This window comes from Panicum virgatum, chromosome 8N (assembly GCF_016808335.1).
Source record: "Panicum virgatum strain AP13 chromosome 8N, P.virgatum_v5, whole genome shotgun sequence".
In the NCBI taxonomy this organism is placed as follows: domain Eukaryota; kingdom Viridiplantae; phylum Streptophyta; class Magnoliopsida; order Poales; family Poaceae; genus Panicum; species Panicum virgatum.
In genome coordinates, this window is record NC_053152.1 from 26,716,039 (window position 1) to 26,735,625 (window position 19,587).

Sequence of the window (19,587 nt, forward strand, 5' to 3'; positions counted from 1 at the left end):
TCATGTCTTTTGGAGGGACCCTGGAAGGATCTACTGGTCTCGAGGAAGCCCCCCCCACTCTGGTGTGCTCTCTACCTCGCTTAGTTCCTCGGGTGGCGCAGTGGCAGGGCAAGACGAGCATGACAACTGCTCCGACCCCGCCACACACACCGATTAACAGGACTGGTAGCGGGGCATGGGCGCCATGGGGGACCAAGCATCTGGTCAGGCCCAAGGCATGCGCACCATGATGGCCGTCTTCCGGACCCAACTCTCTCGTCAAGTCAAGGTAAGCGGTGTAGACCCCGCCGCTAAGCACCCAAGTGCCCTGGCGCGGTGGGGGAGGTGCGACATGCAAGCATCTCCCAAAAAGCATGTCGACAAACAATCAATGACAATGGAGTTAGTCGAGCCGGCCATGCTGCTCATCACAAAAGGAAGTACTTTGATGCAAGGAACTTCATTACAAGTGCTCACAGGTGCTGAACATCCAACAGACGCAAAAAGACTAAGAAGCCCTACTTGCTGGCGTCGGCCCCCTCTGCCGGGTCCGCAGGCTGGGCCGCCGAGTCAACGTCACCTCCGACGGAAGGATCGCCGACGGCTGCTGGTGCAAAGGTGTCCACTACGCCCTCCACCACAACATGGGTATGGGCGCACCTCATGCTCGTATCCTGGGACGATGACCTCCAGCACCTCCTCCAGGGGGAGGTCAGGAACGCGGGACCAAATGCTCGGCAGAGCGAACTGCACCCCTTCAGTGGCCAGCGCTCGGGAGTTGTCCTCGATGGCCCGTCGTAGTACGCCATCGAGCGCCCCCAGCCGATCGCTCAGAATCTCTATCCATGGGAGGAGATAGAGCTCATTTGGAGGGAAGGCACTCCGGGAGGAGGGAGTTCGACCTCGCCCAGGCCGGTCAGCTCCCAGACCTCCCTGAAGGGGCGCTCCCGAGCGTGCACCCCGTCGGCAAGCCGGCGGAGCTAACCTATGGGCATGGACGCATCCGCCTGCTGGCTGGCACGGATGGCCTCCTGCGCCTCCGCCTCCAGGAGGGCGACCTTCTCCTTGGCGGCCGCAGTGCGTGCCATGGCATCAGTGGCCACCGCCTCCGCATCCGCGACGCGGCGGGTGGCCTCCGTAGATCGGCGTCGAGGAGGTTCCGGGCCTTCTTCATGTGGCAGAACCACCTGAATTATCCCGGCTCAAGTGCACAGGCCATCACCATAAAGGCAACACCGACTCAAATGCACTTCAAACGGAACAATTCTTGGTCTGTCGGGTAACGTCCCGATACAACCACCGGTTCTCGGATCGAACAAGCATACCCCGCACGAAGGCGAGTCCAGAGATATTACAACCACATGTTTTACAACACAAGCTCAATAGTGATGACAACCAGTTCAAGACATTATTACAAAACCAAACTTAGTAAAACAGTTGTACAAACCATAACTGTAAGTTCAGAGTTTGAAAAGCAGCGGAAAGAGAAAACGACAGCTACAACACGTCGCAAAAGTATTCTAAGCTAGCCCAAGCAAGGTATCACTCGTCAGGGTCATTACCGGCCGAAGACGGATCCCACTCTATGGACCAGCTAGGAGGCAAAGAGCAGGGCCAAGACAAACTAGCGATCTGTTCCACAAAATTCATACCTGAAAAAGGGTTTCAACAGCAAGGCTGAGTATTCTAATACTCAGCAAGATTTAACCGTCAACGGGTATACATAGCCCACCTAACTAGACTATGCAGGGTTCTGTGAGGCTCTGGATTTTCTTTTGCTGAAAAGCAATAAAGAGTAGGTCCTTACTTTCACATTTTAGCTTCTAAGATTCTAGTTGATTAACCATTCTATGTAAGCAACTACTATTCAACCATGGTAGAACTTTAAGCAAACATCAAGATTGATCATAATAATGTTGCTCTTATTACTCTGTGTGGCAAAGAGATCAAGCAGTCTCAAACCATGAGAAGCGGACGATTCGAATCGAATTTGTTAACCTGGCCAGGCAGACCTAACACACACATTTGGAACAACATCGAGTCGTTCCCAAACAACCGTTTGCCATTCTTTCCGGCTTGTGGATAGGAACACTCTCCCCGACTACAGGGCACCAACTTCCTCCCTGCACCCGTGGTGTTGATCAACATAAACATAATTAAAAACCTATCTCTAAGAGAGAGTGTCAGTATATCCACTCCCCGGTCCGATCAGTTACTAGGCTTACCGCGTACCATATTTACGACATGTATCTAGTACGTTCAAAAACCTAACCAGCACTACCACACACCACGACCTTAGCAAGTTCATCAACACAGACGGGGTCTCACACAAGGTCATGATATCGAACACAACCCCGTCCGTCGTCCGTATATTGATAACAGAAAGTAAACAAGCAATTCCTATAGATCTCGCGAGTGACAGGCAATCACTCGACTTTTACTGGTCCTATAAGCTTAGCAATTATTCGAACTCAGTTCTAGTGTTCAGTACATAGGTTCCTAGGATCATGCATCTAGGGTTTCAATTCAAATCCTAAGAACTGTAAATGCACAAGTAAGTAATAATGATAAATGGTAATAAATTGAAATATAGGTTATGTCCGGGGCTTGCCTTCTCGGTAGTCGCTAACTATTTCAGCATGGGGCTCTTCCGAACTTTGGTCCGGGGCTTCAATTAGTACAGTAGCATTCACTTGAGCTTCGGGATCACCTCCTTCGGAATCCGGGATCAGCTCGTATGTCCCGTCCGCTAGAGCAGTCGTATCTATATGTGATGCAGAAGGTGAAATTACAAACACACTCATTTCACGATAAAGTTGTAGTCTACAAATAGCAACACAACTTAGCATATGGGCAATCGTTTATAGAGTAGATAACTGTAACACCCTAATTTAACTTTCCTAGTTAATAATAAAATTAATTGGTTTATTTAAATTTTCTAAGGATTTAAATTGCTTAGCTTGCATTTAATCTAATTTTGTTGCATAAGTAATTAAAATTTATTTTAGGGCTAACTGTTTGTGCATTCATGCCGTTGCATAGTTTTACTTGTTTGAGTGTTGTAGGGTTGGATTCAAATTTGAGTTTGGATTCAAATAGTTTGAGTGAGGTTTGCAAAAGAAAAGAGGAAAGAAACAGCCCAATAGCCAACCCAGCCCAAACCCGTGAGCAGCCCAACCCGCAAACTCTCCTCCCAGCCCAAACCGTCAGCCCAGGCAAAGCTCCACACCCAGGCCCAGTCCCTTCCCGCGACCTCTTTTCCCCAGCCCAGTGGCCCAGCTAGCGAAGTGCAGCAGCCCAGCGCACCTGCTCGCCCTGAGGCCCAGCACCGCGGCCCAATCTCCCTCCTCCGCTTCAGCCCAGCTTCGCTCGCGGGTTGCCGTCCCCGCTTGGCCCAGCGCTCCCCCGCTCACCGCAGAGGCGCGCCCAAACCCCGGCCGGCCCACCTGCCAGCCTCCCCACTCACGGCCGCGACACACGCTCCCGTAGCCCAGCGCTCGCACCCCCCCCCCCCCGCGTTCCCACTCGCCCGCGCGGTCCCCCTTTGACTGACTGACGGGCCCGCGCGTCAGCCACGTTTTCGCCGCTGTGTCTGACCGAGAGGCCCCGCCTGTCATCCCCTTCCCCGCTCCCTTCCTTCTCCAGCGCGCAGCGCCCGCCCGAGTCTCGCCGGGAATCTCGCCGCGCCTTCAACGACCCGCACGCCAAGGTTCCCCTAGACCCTCGCCTTCTTAAACGCCGCACCGCACCCCCCTGGGACCCTAGTCCACCTCACTGCCCCCCCCTCAAAACCTAGCCGCAATCGTCGCCTTGTCTCTGCTCGAAGCAGAGCACCCCGCCGCCGTGGTCTCACCTCCCCGCCGCACCAGAGCCCGGCCAAGCATCGCACCGGCTCCGCCTCGGGCCCAGCAACGACCCGGAGGCCACCATCTCCAACCCCGGTCCACGGCCGTGCCGAATCTCCCCCCCCCCCCCCCCCCCCGCGACCGCCGCGTCGAGCTCCGCCACCGGTCCGCCCCGATTTTCTGCCCTGCGCCACCTCCCCGTCCGATTCCAAGCTCGGTAAGTGCCTCCTCAGCCTCCTGGTCCTTTTGCGCGAGATAACGTAGCCGTGGCGCATCCCCGCCCGCACAACGCCGCTCGCCGGTGAGCTAGCGCCGCCTCGCTCCGCCACAAGCCCATCCGAGCCCCCAAGCAGCCCCCCCTCGCCACCAGTGCCTTGCGCATACCGCGGGCAGGCTCCCCGACCCAAGCCCGGGTCGGATTGACCCCCGGAGCGCCGGGTGGGTGAACTCCGGCGACTCTGCGGCCGCGCGCCGCCGCGCTCCGTGAGTTCCGCCGCCGCCGTCGGCTGCAAACAACCCTGGCCATCCGATCCGTTTTGGACGCCCTTGATTAGATCGCACCCATGGCAGATCTGAGCCCACGGATGGTGATCCAGCGGTTGAGATCCAACCGTACCGGTTCGGCTTGTACAATTTGCTAAAGAGACCCTCAGTTTTTCTAGAATGAACCCGCAGTCCCTGTCAGTTGAAAAGAAATTCCAAAACCGCCCCTGCTTTTATGTTTTAGCCCCTGAGTTTCCCCAAAATAGAACCCGCAGTCCACCCTTGACGTTTTTGCGAGATAGCCCTTGAATCTAAGGTTTAATTACGTTTAGGCCCTCGGTTTTAGCAGAAAACCCCCTGGAACTTAGTTTTTCTCGCAGTTAAGCCCCTAGAACTTGTTTTTAGCATAGATAATGCGTTTTAACTCCGTTTTAGGCGTTCTTTATGTCCACGCGATCATTGTAACGCGTAGAATAGTTCTAGACTAGTTTTGTTTGATGTTTTCATGTATTGTTGTACTGTTTCTTAGTGTTTGCCTTTGTTTGCTTGTATGTATTGTGCTGGACTTGTTTTTGGCCACGTGTTCGTGAGTAGACGTTGAGCTACCGGAGAAGCATCAGTACCAGTACCAGGAGCCATCTTCTGAGCAGTTTGAGCAGCAGGAGGACTTTTGAGGAAGGCAAGTATAACATGAACACCACCCATCACTTTAAATACAATTTCATACTGCATCTTAATACTGTATACCTATAAGGATTTTCCTAGCCACTTTATATCCTTTATATATATATCCCTTGGGTTGCATTCTGGTTAGTTGTGCTAGGTGCCGCGCTATAACACATAATGGTCCTTTTTAATTAATTTGATTAATGAATTATGCAACTTAATTCTGGGAGTGGCCCTCTGTGCTTCGTGCTTGGGTGGCTCACGTCCCGTTAAAATATTCTTTGTTAGAAACATGGTTTAGGGGGCCAGCACGGTGCTTACTGCTGGGTTGGCCACTCTCCATAAGGACCGGTTCATAGAGCGACAACCTGGGACAACAGCGCTACCACAAGGCTAGAATGGGATAGACTTGGCGTAATAATTAGGTCTTTTTGGTTTGGAGTAACTTACCTGCGGGGCAGGGGCGGTAAGCTTCTATGGCCCTCGTGCTGAGTGGCCTCGTCTGTGCTTGGTCTGCGTACCTGTGTCTTGACGCCCACTAGACCTGCTCCATAGTCGCCGATCCACCCTCGCGGTTACTCCTTACTAACGAGATTCTTTGTAAAGGCCTCGTAGTGAGTCGCTAGCCATCTCACCTAAGGAAGTGTGATGAACAACTAGCGTAGCTCACGACTTGTGGGTAAAGATGTGCAACCTCTGCAGAGTGTAAAACTGGTATACTAGCCGTGCTCACGGTTATGAGCGGCCCAGATCCTCCTTTTGATTAGTGGAGTTATCTCCTTCCGACGAGGGAGGTGCTTCTCGGGGTTACCTTGGTGGTTTGGTCTTGGTATGGTTCTTGGTAGTTACATAATTAATTCTGATTAATTACTATGTAACTGGGTTAATGGTAATTCATCAACTCGTAGTAAATATCTTTAATAAAATTTTGCCAACACTTAAAAGCTAATGCAGTTGAGTCAGCCAACCTTAGAGCCTCATAGTTTGTGTTATACTTGTTGAGTACAAGTTGTGTACTCACCCTTGCCTCTTCTCTACTTTTTCCTCTTGGCTACGCTACTGCTGCTCAGTTCCTGCCGACACGAGGGAGTTCGTCCAGCGCTACCAGGACTACAAGGACTCCTAGGTGTTCGTCTCCCAGTCGACGTCCCTGTGGCGCCCTGCTCAGCTTCGGAGAGTTTTATCGTATTTTGTACTTCGCTTCCGCTGTATCAGACATTTTTGTCATTAATGTAATAAGTTACATTCGTATTCGCTTTATTATGTCTTATTCGTGATATGTGCTGTGATATACTGTTCATTCTGTTGTATATACGTGTGACTTGATCCTGGCACGTATATGATTGCTCGGTTTATGTTCTTTTATAAACCGGGTGTTACAGAGTGGTATCAGAGCCGTATCGACTGTAGGACGAAGCCTAGATAGAACTGGTCGTGTTTTAGGACTTCTTCTCTCCAATCCTTGCCTGCTGAAATTATTTTACTATTATACCCCTTGACTTCTTTGACTTTTTACCCGTCTTGCCTTGATTTCTCTCTCTGAAGAATAGTTTTCGTAGATTTTGGCCCGAATCAGTCATCTGACCACCATGAGTATTAGCTAAGTGACCCTTTTATAATAATACGATAGCACGCTCTGCGACGCGGTGTGTTAGTCGAGTCGTGTGTTAAACTCGTCTAGGTTGTGAAAATTGTCTGCTTGTTATTATGCTACATGTTTTATTTGGATTTTTGAATGATTGCATAGTTTAGTAGTTACATTTGTTTAATGAAAATCAGTCTTAAGTTAAAGTAAATTAATTAATAAAATGAGTTAGATCGTTGGGGGTAAAACCATCCACTCTGCTCCCTCTACCTTATCATACCTTGGGTTTCTATCTTGTTGAGAAGAAGGATAACACGAAGAAGAGATGATATCTGGGGATCCACTGGCAAGGACGTCACCGACGAGGACGTCGGTTTCTGTAAGGGGGTAGGGATGTGACACCCCGGCCTACAGATAGCACTGGAGAATTTGAGAATCTCTCAGATGAAACAGAAGAGTTATGCTCTAGTTCCTTTTTCCCAGATTTATGTGACATTTATCTGGAGTTATCAGCAGTAATGCCTGTGCAGTGTTGTCTAAATGGGATAGAACCTTAAATAATGGAGCTTTTCTCTCTTCCTTGACCTTACCAATCTGTATTTTCCTGTTATCCCAGCTTAGATGTCGGCAGAACAAAAAGACCATGGAGTCAGTGCAATGGGTGATGGTGAGAAAGCTTGCCCGTGTTGTCAATTCTATGGCGTTCCTTGTCGTCAAGCTCGTGCGACTGAAGATGAAGCTACAATTAGGAGGAACCAGAGGTTGTTCTCCGGTACAAGGAGAAAGAGGTCTCATCATGAGCAGCTGACAGAGGATTCCCTTTTCCTCGACGGTCCATCGGTCGATGAGCTACAGACTATCCAGAAGAGAAAGGATCTTGAGTGCTCTAGAGATACACAGGTCAAGAACCAAGCACTCTATGATTATGTTGATGGGTTGACTATCACTATGAAGGTGATTCAGCCACGGAGTCACAAGGAGTCCAAAGAGCAAGCAACAGAAATAATGCAAGATGTGATGTTAAGTTCACAGGGAGGTCAACCAAGTAGCGCCTTTCACCGCCGCCGCCTGTGCTACCAATGCAGGCAAGAAGGTCATTATGCTAAAAATTGTCCTCAGGATCAGCAGTCACCGGTAACACCAGTCCAGGACCCTTCACCAATCTCACATACCAGTGGTGACGAGACCGACCTCATTCCCGGGAACTGCTCCAAGCAAGATGCTCAGAATGATCAGGATCAGCGGCAGGTGATACCAGTGTGCAGTAATCGTACAAAGCGTGAGCAATCCAAGAGAGGACCAAAAGAATACCTCCAGGGTAAAGTACACCATGTGTCAGCAGAAACCATTCGAGATGATAGTCCAGTCATTCTTAGTATGCTTCTAGCTAACTCATATCCAGCTATGGTACTTTTCGATACTGGTGCTACGCATTCCTTTATTTCACAGTCGTTTGTCGAGCATCATGGTATTCGTACTAACACATTAAAGAAGTGCATGTTAGTATCTTCACCTGAAGGACAATTGAGGTCTCATATCTCATGCCCCAGAGTCAGTGTTTCCATAGGGAGAGTAAAGTTCAGTGCAAATCTGATGGCGATAGACACCAAGGGTATTGATGTAATTCTGGGAATGGATACTCTTGCCCAGTGGGGAGTCAGAATTGATTGTGCTCAGCGGTCAGTTCACTTGTTAGCATCTAATGGCCAAGAGGTGACAGTTAGTGCTACAGAGCCTTCTGGATTTCTTCATCAGATGGAGGCGCGTGGTGTCTAAATTCCCGAATGTCTTTTCGGAGGACATGCCAGAAGAAGGAAGAGGAGTCGATGAAGACATATCCTAATCTCTTTGCTAGTCAGCCCAGAATCTCGGGACGAGATTCCTGTAAGGGGGTAGGATTTGTAACACCCTAATTTAACTTTCCTAGTTAATAATAAAATTAATTGGTTTATTTAAATTTTCTAAGGATTTAAATTGCTTAGCTTGCATTTAATCTAATTTTGTTGCATAAGTAATTAAAATTTATTTTAGGGCTAACTGTTTGTGCATTCATGCGGTTGCATAGTTTTACTTGTTTGAGTGTTGTAGGGTTGGATTCAAATTTGAGTTTGGATTCAAATAGTTTGAGTGAGGTTTGCAAAAGAAAAGAGGAAAGAAACAGCCCAATAGCCAACCCAGCCCAAACCCGTGAGCAGCCCAACCCGCAAACTCTCCTCCCAGCCCAAACCGTCAGCCCAGGCAAAGCTCCACGCCCAGGCCCAGTCCCTTCCCGCGACCTCTTTTCCCCAGCCCAGTGGCCCAGCTAGCGAAGTGCAGCAGCCCAGCGCACCTGCTCGCCCTGAGGCCCAGCACCGCGGCCCAATCTCCCTCCTCCGCTTCAGCCCAGCTTCGCTCGCGGGTTGCCGTCCCGGCTTGGCCCAGCGCTCCCCCGCTCACCGCAGAGGCGCGCCCAAACCTCGGCCGGCCCACCTGCCAGCCTCCCCACTCACAGCCGCGACACGCGCTCCCGTAGCCCAGCGCTCGCACCCCCCCCCCCCCCCGCGTTCCCACTCGCCCGCGCGGTCCCCCTTTGACTGACAGACGGGCCCGCGCGTCAGCCGCGTTTTCGCCGCTGTGTCTGACCGAGAGGCCCCGCCTGTCATCCCCTTCCCCGCTCCCTTCCTTCTCCAGCGCGCAGCGCCCGCCCGAGTCTCGCCGGGAATCTCGCCGCGCCTTCAACGACCCGCACGCCAAGGTTCCCCTGGACCCTCGCCTTCTTAAACGCCGCACCGCACCCCCTGGGACCCTAGTCCACCTCACTGCCCCCCCCCTCAAAACCTAGCCGCAATCGTCGCCTTGTCTCTGCTCGAAGCAGAGCACCCCGCCGTCGTGGTCTCACCTCCCCGCCGCACCAGAGCCCGGCCAAGCATCGCACCGGCTCCGCCTCGGGCCCAGCAACGACCTGGAGGCCACCATCTCCAACCCTGGTCCACGGCCGTGCCGAATCTTCCCCCCCTCCCCCCCCCGCGACCGCCGCGTCGAGCTCCGTCGCCGGCCCGCCCCGATTTTCTTCCCTGCGCCACCTCCCCGTCCGATTCCAAGCTCGGTAAGCGCCTCCTCAGCCTCCTGGTCCTTTTGCGCGAGATAACGTAGCCGTGGCGCATCCCCGCCCGCACAACGCCGCTCGCCGGCGAGCTAGCGCCGCCTCGCTCCGCCACAAGCCCGTCTGAGCCCCCAAGCAGCCCCCCCTCGCCACCAGTGCCTTGCGCATACCGCGGGCAGGCTCCCCGACCCAAGCCCGGGTCGGATTGACCCCCGGAGCGCCGGGTGGGTGAACTCCGGCGACTCTGCGGCCGCGCGCCGCCGCGCTCCATGAGTTCCGCCGCCGCCGTCGCCCGCAAACAACCCTTGCCATCCGATCCGTTTTGGACGCCCTTGATTAGATCGCACCCATGGCAGATCTGAGCCCACGGATGGTGATCCAGCGGTTGAGATCCAACCGTACCGGTTCGGCTTGTACAATTTGCTAAAGAGACCCTCAGTTTTTCTAGAATGAACCCGCAGTCCCTGTCAGTTGAAAAGAAATTCCAAAACCGCCCCTGCTTTTATGTTTTAGCCCCTGAGTTTCCCCAAAATAGAACCCGCAGTCCACCCTTGATGTTTTTGCGAGACAGCCCTTGAATCTAAGGTTTAATTACGTTTAGGCCCTCGGTTTTAGCAGAAAACCTCCTGGAACTTAGTTTTTCTCGCAGTTAAGCCCCTAGAACTTGTTTTTAGCATAGATAATGCGTTTTAACTCCGTTTTAGGCGTTCTTTATGTCCACGCGATCGTTGTAACGCGTAGAATAGTTCTAGACTAGTTTTGTTTGCTGTTTTCATGTATTGTTGTACTGTTTCTTAGTGTTTGCCTTTGTTTGCTTGTATGTATTGTGCTGGACTTGTTTTTGGCCACGTGTTCGTGAGTAGACGTTGAGCTACCGGAGAAGCATCAGTACCAGTACCAGGAGCCATCTTCTGAGCAGTTTGAGCAGCAGGAGGACTTTTGAGGAAGGCAAGTATAACATGAACACCACCCATCACTTTAAATACAATTTCATACTGCATCTTAATACTGTATACCTATAAGAATTTTCCTAGCCACTTTATATCCTTTATATATATATCCCTTGGGTTGCATTCTGGTTAGTTGTGCTAGGTGCCGCGCTATAACACATAATGGTCCTTTTTAATTAATTTGATTAATGATTTATGCAACTTAATTCTGGGAGTGGCCCTCTGTGCTTCGTGCTTGGGTGGCTCACGTCCCGTTAAAATATTCTTTGTTAGAAACATGGTTTAGGGGGCCAGCACAGTGCTTACTGCTGGGTTGGCCACTCTCCATAAGGACCGGTTCATAGAGCGACAACCTGGGACAACAGCGCTACCACAAGGCTAGAATGGGATAGACTTGGCGTAATAATTAGGTCTTTTTGGTTTGGAGTAACTTACCTGCGGGGCAGGGGCGGTAAGCTTCTATGGCCCTCGTGCTGAGTGGCCTCGTCTGTGCTTGGTCTGCGTACCTGTGTCTTGACGCCCACTAGACCTGCTCCATAGTCGCCGATCCACCCTCGCGGTTACTCCTTACTAACGAGATTCTTTGTAAAGGCCTCGTAGTGAGTCGCTAGCCATCTCACCTAAGGAAGTGTGATGAACAACTAGCGTAGCTCACGACTTGTGGGTAAAGATGTGCAACCTCTGCAGAGTGTAAAACTGGTATACTAGCCGTGCTCACGGTTATGAGCGGCCCAGATCCTCCTTTTGATTAGTGGAGTTATCTCCTTCCGACGAGGGAGGTGCTTCTTGTAACACCCTAATTTAAATTTCGGTATTTATTAATAAATTAATTGGCTTTAGTTAAATTTTCTAAGGTTTATTGTGTTTAGTTGGCATTTAATCTAATTTTTGTTCCTAATTAATTAAAATTTATCATAGGTTTAAATTTTTGTTGCATTCATGCTGGTGCATAATTTTATTTGAGTGTGGTTTGAATTCAAATACAAATTTGAATTCAAACTTTGTTTGAATTAGATTAAGAAATGAGAAGAATAGGAAATAGGAAAGGAAGCCCAAAACCCAAGACCCAAAACCCTAGTCCGGCCCAAACCCACACTCCCCCGGCCCGGTTCGCTCGGCCCAGGCGAACCCCGCGCGGCCCAGCTCTCCACCCGGCCCAGCCGAGCCCCGCAACGGCCCGCGTCACCCGCACGCCACGCCCGCCTCCCTCAGCCCAGCGGCCTGCTTCCCCCGCAACGCCCGCACGCGCCCGCTGCCGCTGACGCCGTGGCCCCACACGCCAGCCCCCTTCTTCCCCGCCGCGCTGCCGAGATCCTCGCCGCAGTTTTCGCCGGCTTCCCAACCGCGTGCGCGCACGCCAAGGCCTCCGCCGCCCTATAAGTAGCCCGCGCCGCACCCCCCTGCTCCCCCATCCGCAGCCGCCTCCCCACAAACCCTAGCGCCGCCGCCTCCGCGCTGCTCTGTTTCGCCGCGCCCCTGCTCCGCCGTGAGCCCACCGCTCCGCTGCACCGCGAACCTCCGCAAGCCCCGAAGTAGACTCGCCGTAGCCCCGGGGAGCTTCCCAAGCTCTCTGCCCCGAAGCCCAGGCCCCACCCCGCCGGAATTTCACCCGAAGTCATCCCCGCGGGTGAGTGGCCCGCAGCCCGAATTCCTCGCCGCCGGCGACTCCTGAACCTCCCCTGACCCGTGGCACCTTTGCAGCATCCCCCGGAGTCAGCCTGTGGGACCAGGACGCAGGAAACCGCCCGTCTTCGACCGCGTCACCACCCCCGACCGGCCGGCTCCGCTCGACCTCGCCGGCGACCCCCTCTTCCACGACGCCCCGCTGTCCCAAGACCCGGTAAGAATACCTCCGGCCGCGCTTCTTTTTTTTGGCCTGTTAGTGTAGTCTGTAGCCCCTCTAGCGGCCCGAACCCCGTGCTCCGGCGTTCCCCGCCGTCTAGATCCGCCATGACCGCCGAACTCAGTGCTCTGAGCCTCCCCGGGCCCAAATAACCCCCCAGGTGGACAACGCACATCGCGTACACCCCCACGATCAAACCGCAGGCCTAATCGTGCCCCGTAGCGGCCAATTTGGCCGATTCCGGCGATCCCCCGCCGCGGAGAACGCCGCCGGCGAGCAGCGCCGCCACCCCGCACCCCTGACCGCCCGATCCGCTTTGGACGCCCAGGATTAGAAGCGCGTACCCTTTCGATCTGATCCATCAGATCGTGATCCAGCGGCCCATATCCTTAGATAACGGTTCGGCCTGGCAATCTTTCTAAAGAACCCCCCAACTTTCCAGAAATAAACCCGCCGTCCCTGGTAGTTCAAAAACAATTAGATCCAGGTCCGGTTTTTAGCACTTAACACCCTGAGCTTCCTGGTTTTCAAACCCGCCGTCCAGAGCCGTTGGTTTTGCACGTTAGCCCTTAGATTTAATGTTTATTTACGTTTTAGTCCTCGGTTTTAGCAGAAAAGCCCCTGGAACCTTAGTTTTCTTACAATTAAGCCCCTAGAACTTGTTTTTAGCCCAGAAAATACGTTTTAGCTCCGTTTTTAGCGTTCTTTATATCCACGCGATCGTTGTGACGCGTAGAATAGTTCTAGAGTAGTTTTGTGCGCTGTTTTTATGTATTGATGTATTGTTCTTTAGTTTTTGTTAGTGTTTGCTTGTATGCTTATTTTTGTGCATTGTTTTGGCCATGTGTTCGTGAGTAGACGCTGAGCTACCTGAGGAGCCCCAGTACCAGTACCCGGAGCAGCCGTCTTCGGATCAGTTTGAGCAGCAGCAGGAGCAGTACGAGGAAGGCAAGTATAACATGAACAACCTATCACCTTTAAATACATTTTCATACTGCATTTTAATACTATATGCCTATAAGGATTTCCTAGCCACTTTATATCCTTTATATATACCTTTGGGTTGCATTTTGGTTAGTTGTGCTAGGTTGCTGCGCTATAACACACTCTGGTCCTTTTTAATTAATTTGATTAATGGTTTACTTGAACTTAATTCTGAGAGTGGCACTCTGTGTGGCTTGAGTGGCTCACTTCTCGTTAAAAGATGTTTTTTTTAGAAACATGGTTTAGGGGGCCAGCACGGTGCTTACTGCCTGGTTGGCCACTCTCCATAAGGACCGGTTCATAGAGCGACAACCTGGGACAACAGCGCTACCACAAGGCTAGAATGGGATAGACTTGGCGTAATAGTTAGATCTTTTTGGTTTGGAGTAACTTACCTGCGGGGCAAGAGTAGTAAGCTTCAATGGTCCCTGCTCCTCCGGCTTGGTCTGTGCTTGGATTGCGCTCCTGTGCTTGTACCCCCGGAGGTGGGCCCCATCGTCGCCGACCTAACTCTCGCGGTTACGGTTACGCCTTACCAACGAGATTCTTTTTAAAGGCCTCGTAGTGAGTCGCTGGCCATCTCACCTAAGGAAGTGTGATGAACAACTGGCGTAGCTCACGACTTGTGGGTAAAGATGTGCAACCTCTGCAGAGTGTAAAACTGGTATACTAGCCGTGCTCACGGTTATGAGCGGCCCAGATCCTCCTTTTGATTAGTGAAGTTATCTCCTTCCGACGAGGGGGGTGCTTCTCGGGGTTTACCTTGGTGGCTTGGTCTTGGTTTGGTTCTCAGTAGTCTTATAATTAATTCTGATTAATTACTATGTAACTGGGATAATGGTAATTCATCAACTAGTAGTAAATAGCTTAAATAAAATTTTGCCAACACTTAAAAGCTAATGCAGTTGAGTCAGCCAACCTTAGAGACTCATAGTTTGTGTTATACTTGTTGAGTACAAGTTGTGTACTCACCCTTGCCTCTTCTCTACTTTTTCCTCTTGGTTACGCTACTGCTGCTCAGTTCCTGCCGACACGAGGGAGTTCGTCCAGCGCTACCAGGACTACGAGGACTTCTAGGTGTTCGTCTCCCAGTCGACGTCCCTGTGGCGCCCTGCTTCAGCTTCAGAGAGCTTTATTCGTATTTTGTACTTCGCTTCCGCTGTATCAGACATTTATGTCATTATTGTAATAAATAACATTCGTATTCGCTTTATTATGTCTTTTTACGTGATATGTGCTATGATATACTGTTCATTCTGTTGTATATACGTGTGACTTGATCCTGGCACGTATATGATTGCTCGGTTTATGTTCTTTTATAAACCGGGTGTTACAGAGTGGTATCAAAGCCATATCGACTGTAGGACGAAGCCTAGATAGAACTGGTCGAGTTTTAGGACTTCTCCTCACCAATCCTTGTCTGCTGAAACTATTTTACTATTATACCCCTTGACTTCTATGACTTTTTACCCTTCTTGCCTTGATTTCTCTCTCTGAAGAATAGTTTCGTAGATTTTGGCCTGAATCAGTCATCTGACCACCATAAGCATAGCTAGGTGACCTTTTTAATAATAATACGATAGCACGTTCTGCGACGCGTTGTGTTAGTCGAGTCTTTTGCTAAACTCGGCTAAGTCGTGAAAATTGTATGCTTGTTATTATGCTACATGTTTGATTTGGATTTTTGAGTGATTGCATAGCTTAGTAGCTTAAATTTGTTTAAAGAAAATCACTCAGATGTTAAAGTTAACTAATTAATAAAATGAGTTAGATCGTTGGGGGTAAAACAGTCCACTCTATCCTGTCTACTTTATCATGGCTGAGTCTTTTTCCGCAAAGAGTTATCATATCCATCTGAGTTTATTCCTGCAATATCCTTACTCGTGAAATCTTTTGGTCAAATCAGATGGTGAACACCAGGAGCACCGGTTCAGGTTCTGGCCAGCAGCAGGGTCAGAACAACCAGGGTACTGGGATCCCGATGCCTCCGCCCTTGACTCCGGAGCAGTACTTCCAGCTCCAAATGCAGATGATGGCTACCCTGAACAACACCGTTCAGGCTCTTCAGCACGCTCACACTCAGCCTCCGCCTCCTCCACCGCCGCAGCCTCGTGACAGGCGTGCTGAGTTCCTGAGGGGTCACCCGCCGACGTTCTCTCACACGTCTGACCCTCTTCAGGCCGACGACTGGCTCCATGCAGTGGAGCGTCAGCTGGACATCGCCCAGTGCGATGACCGTGAGCGCGTCTTGTACGCAGCAGGACAGCTGCGAGGGGCAGCTTTGGACTGGTGGGAGTCCCACCCGGTCCATGACCGCGAGTCTCTCACCTGGCTCCAGTTCAGGGAGCGCTTCCGCAGCCACAACGTCCCCGCGGGCGTTATGAAGATGAAACAGAAGGAGTTCCTTGCACTGAAGCAGGTAATCTTAAATATAATCATTCAGCGGTTTCTTTTGAACTAATGCCCCTTGATCTATCCTTATGAATCTTGAGTTAATCTTCCGATATCTATCTGTCTTTGTGAATTCAGGGGACTATGTCGGTCACGGAGTATCGTGATCGCTTTCTTCAGCTGGCACGCTACGCCCCTGCCGAGGTTGCGGATGACCGCAAGAAGCAGGAGCACTTCATGGAGGGTCTTGAGGACTACCTCCAGTACGCGCTGCTCAACCTCCGCTTCGACGACTTCAACCATCTGGTTGACAGTGCGCTCAACACTGAGCGCAAGCACCTGGAGATGGAGGACAAGAAGAGGAAGGTTGTCCCCGTTGCTTCCGGCAGCAACACTCGTCCTCGACTCCAGCCGCCCCAGCAGTACCAGCTTCAGTACCGGCCTCCTCAGCAGTACCAGCAGAGGCCACCGCAGCAGTACCCGCCTCGACAGCAGCAGGCAGGTCAGGGCCCGAGGTTACCGGCACCTCCGGCTCGTGCTCCACCAGCTCCACCGGCACCGCAGGCTCCACGTCCGGCAGCTCCTACCGGACAGCAGGCTCAGGGACCTCCTCGCACCTGCTTTCACTGCGGCCAGCCGGGGCACTACGCCAACGCTTGCCCCCGGAAGGCGCAGGCGGGACAGCAGGGGCGCCCAGCTCAGCCCAGGGCGCCAGCACAGGGCAGGGTGAACCACGTGACGGCCGAGTCAGCGGCCGAGGCTCCCAACGTGGTTATTGGTACGTTCATGGTTAATTCATATCCAGCTACAGTGCTTTTTGATACTGGTGCTACGCATTCCTTCATTACTCAGTCTTTTGTCGAGCATCATGGTATTCATACTAGCACATTAAAGAGGTGCCTGTTAGTATCTTCACCGGGAGGACAGTTGAGGTCTCACACTTACTGCCCGAGAGTCAGTGTTTCTTTGAGGGGAGTAGAGTTCTATACTGATCTGATGGTGCTAGACACCAAGGGCATTGATGTCATTCTGGGAATGGAGACTCTGGCCAAATGGGGAGTTCGGATAGATTGTGCTCAGAGGACAGTCTTGCTATCAGCTTCCAGTGGCCAAGAGGTTGTTATCAGTGCAGTAGAGCCTTCTGGATTTCTTCATCAGATGGAGGCTAGACCCACGGACGGTATTCGCGTGGTGTCTGAATTCCCGGATGTCTTTCCGGATGATCTGCCAGGTATGCCGCCTGAACGCGCCATTGAGTTTTGTATTGATCTCTTGCCTGGCACAGCTCCTATTGCAAAGCGGCCCTACCGTATGGCACCTATAGAGCATGAAGAAGTTAAGAAGACTATTGATGAGTTGCTAGCCAAGGGCTATATCCGTCGCAGCTTCTCTCCTTGGGCTTTTCCATTGCTGCTAGTAGATAAGAAGGATGGCTCGAAGAGGATGTGTGTGGATTATCGGGAGCTGAATGCAGTTACTATCAAGAACAAGCATCCGCTGCCCCGTATTGAGGATCTCTTCGATTTGCTTCGAGGTGCTCGTATATTCTCGAAGATTGATCTTCGTTCGGGATATTTTCAGCTGAGGATCCGTCCTGGGGATATTCCGAAGACGGCATTCACCTGCAAGTACGGGCTATATGAGTATACAGTCATGTCCTTCGGCTTGACTAATGCCCCGGCTTTCTTCATGCATCTGATGAACATGGTCTTCATGGATTATCTGGATGTCTTTGTGGTGATTTTCATTGATGATATTCTGATCTTCTCCAAGACAGAAGAAGAGCACGAGGAGCATCTGAGGCTCGTGTTGCAGAGATTGAGAGAGCATCAGCTGTATGCCAAGTTCAGCAAGTGCGAGTTCTGGATTGACGAGGTTCCATTCCTCGGTCATGTTATCTCTCAGGGAGGCATTGCTGTTGATCCGAGCAAGGTGAAGGATGTGCTCGAGTGGGAGACACCGCAGACAGTGAAGGAAGTCAGATCTTTCTTGGGCTTAGCAGGATATTATCGGAGGTTCATTGAGAATTTCTCCAAGATCGCGAAGCCTTTGACTTCTTTGCTGGAGAAGAATGTGGCTTTTGTATGGACTGATGAGCGTCAGAGGGCCTTTGATGAGCTGAAGAAGAGGTTGACTACGGCGCCAGTCCTGACTCTGCCAGACCAGACGAAGAGGTTCACGGTATATTGTGATGCTTCGAAGGATGGTCTTGGGTGTGTTCTGATGCAGGAGGGCAGAGTGATAGCTTATGCTTCACGGCAGCTACGCCGGCATGAGCTGAATTATCCTACTCATGATCTTGAGTTAGCCGCAGTTGTGCATGCTCTGAAGATTTGGAGGCATTACTTGTATGGGCAGCGGTGTGATATCTACACTGATCACAAGAGCCTCAAGTACATTTTCACGCAGAATGAGCTGAACATGCGGCAGAGAAGATGGCTAGAGTTGGTCAAGGACTATGATCTGGAGATTCACTATCATCCGGGCAAGGCCAATGTTGTAGCAGATGCTTTGAGCAGAAGGAGTTATGTCAACATGGCCGTTGCTTTCCAGATGCCTCCAGAGTTATGCGAGGAGTTCGAGCAGTTGAGTCTGGGCTTCTTGCATCATACTTCTAGTGCAGCATTTGAGGCAGTACCGACTCTAGAGGCAGAGATCCGGCAGCATCAGAAAGATGATGAGAAGCTGCAGGAGATTCGTGAGTTGCTCAGAAAGGGCAAGGCTCCTCATTTCAGAGAGGACGATCAGGGTACCTTGTGGTACAAGAACCGGATCTGTGTGCCAGATGTGCATGATCTCCGGAAGTTGATTCTGAGTGAGGCCCATGATACAGCTTACTCTATTCATCCGGGCAGCACCAAGATGTATTATGATCTGAAGGAACGTTTCTGGTGGTATGGGATGAAGCGTTCAGTGGCAGAGTACATGGCTATTTGTGACACCTGCCAGCGTGTCAAGGCAGAGCATCAGAGGCCAGCAGGTCTATTGCAGCCTTTGAAGATTCCAGAGTGGAAATGGGAAGAAATCACTATGGACTTCATTGTTGGATTGCCTCGTACTCAGAAAGGGTACAACTCTATATGGGTAGTAGTGGATCGATTGACGAAGGTTGCTCACTTCATTCCAGTGAACACTACTTACTCCGGTGCTAGACTTGCAGAGTTGTACATCTCTCGGATTGTCTGCTTACATGGTGTGCCCAAGAAGATCATATCTGACAGAGGGTCTCAGTTCACTTCTCGGTTCTGGGAGCAGCTCCATGACTCGTTGGATACGAAGCTGCGTTTCAGTACAGCTTATCACCCTCAGACGGATGGGCAGACAGAGAGAACCAACCAAGTGTTGGAGGATATGCTGAGAGCTTGTGCCATTCAGTACGGCACTAGTTGGGATAAGTGCCTGTCTTATGCTGAGTTTTCATATAACAACAGCTATCAGGCCAGTCTGAAGAAGTCACCCTTTGAGGCATTGTATGGCAGAAAGTGTAGAACTCCTCTCTATTGGGATCAGATTGGTGAAAAGCAGCTCTTCGGTCCTGAGATCATAGATGATGCAGAGCAGATGGTTCAGGCTGTGCGAGAGAATCTAAGGGTTGCACAGAGCAGACAGAAGAGCTATGCTGATGGCAAACGGAGAGACCTGACTTTCAGTGTCGGTGATTATGTGTATCTGAAGGTGTCTCCGATGAGAGGAATCCGCAGATTTAATGTCAAAGGGAAGTTAGCACCTCGTTATGTGGGGCCATTCAAGGTGCTAGAGCGGAAAGGCGAAGTTGCTTA

General features: G+C 51.2%; 1 protein-coding gene across 1 annotated transcript in view; it reads left to right on the plus strand.

Moving 5' to 3' along the window:
- The first annotated feature begins 824 nt into the window (after positions 1 to 824).
- Positions 825 to 19,587, plus strand: part of LOC120684917 — a 78,649-nt gene continuing 59,886 nt past the window's right edge. Inside the window, exon 1 of the mRNA XM_039966779.1 lies at positions 825 to 1,116. Within this exon, the coding sequence (XP_039822713.1) occupies positions 825 to 1,116 (292 nt within the window). The remainder of the gene's footprint in view (positions 1,117 to 19,587) is intronic.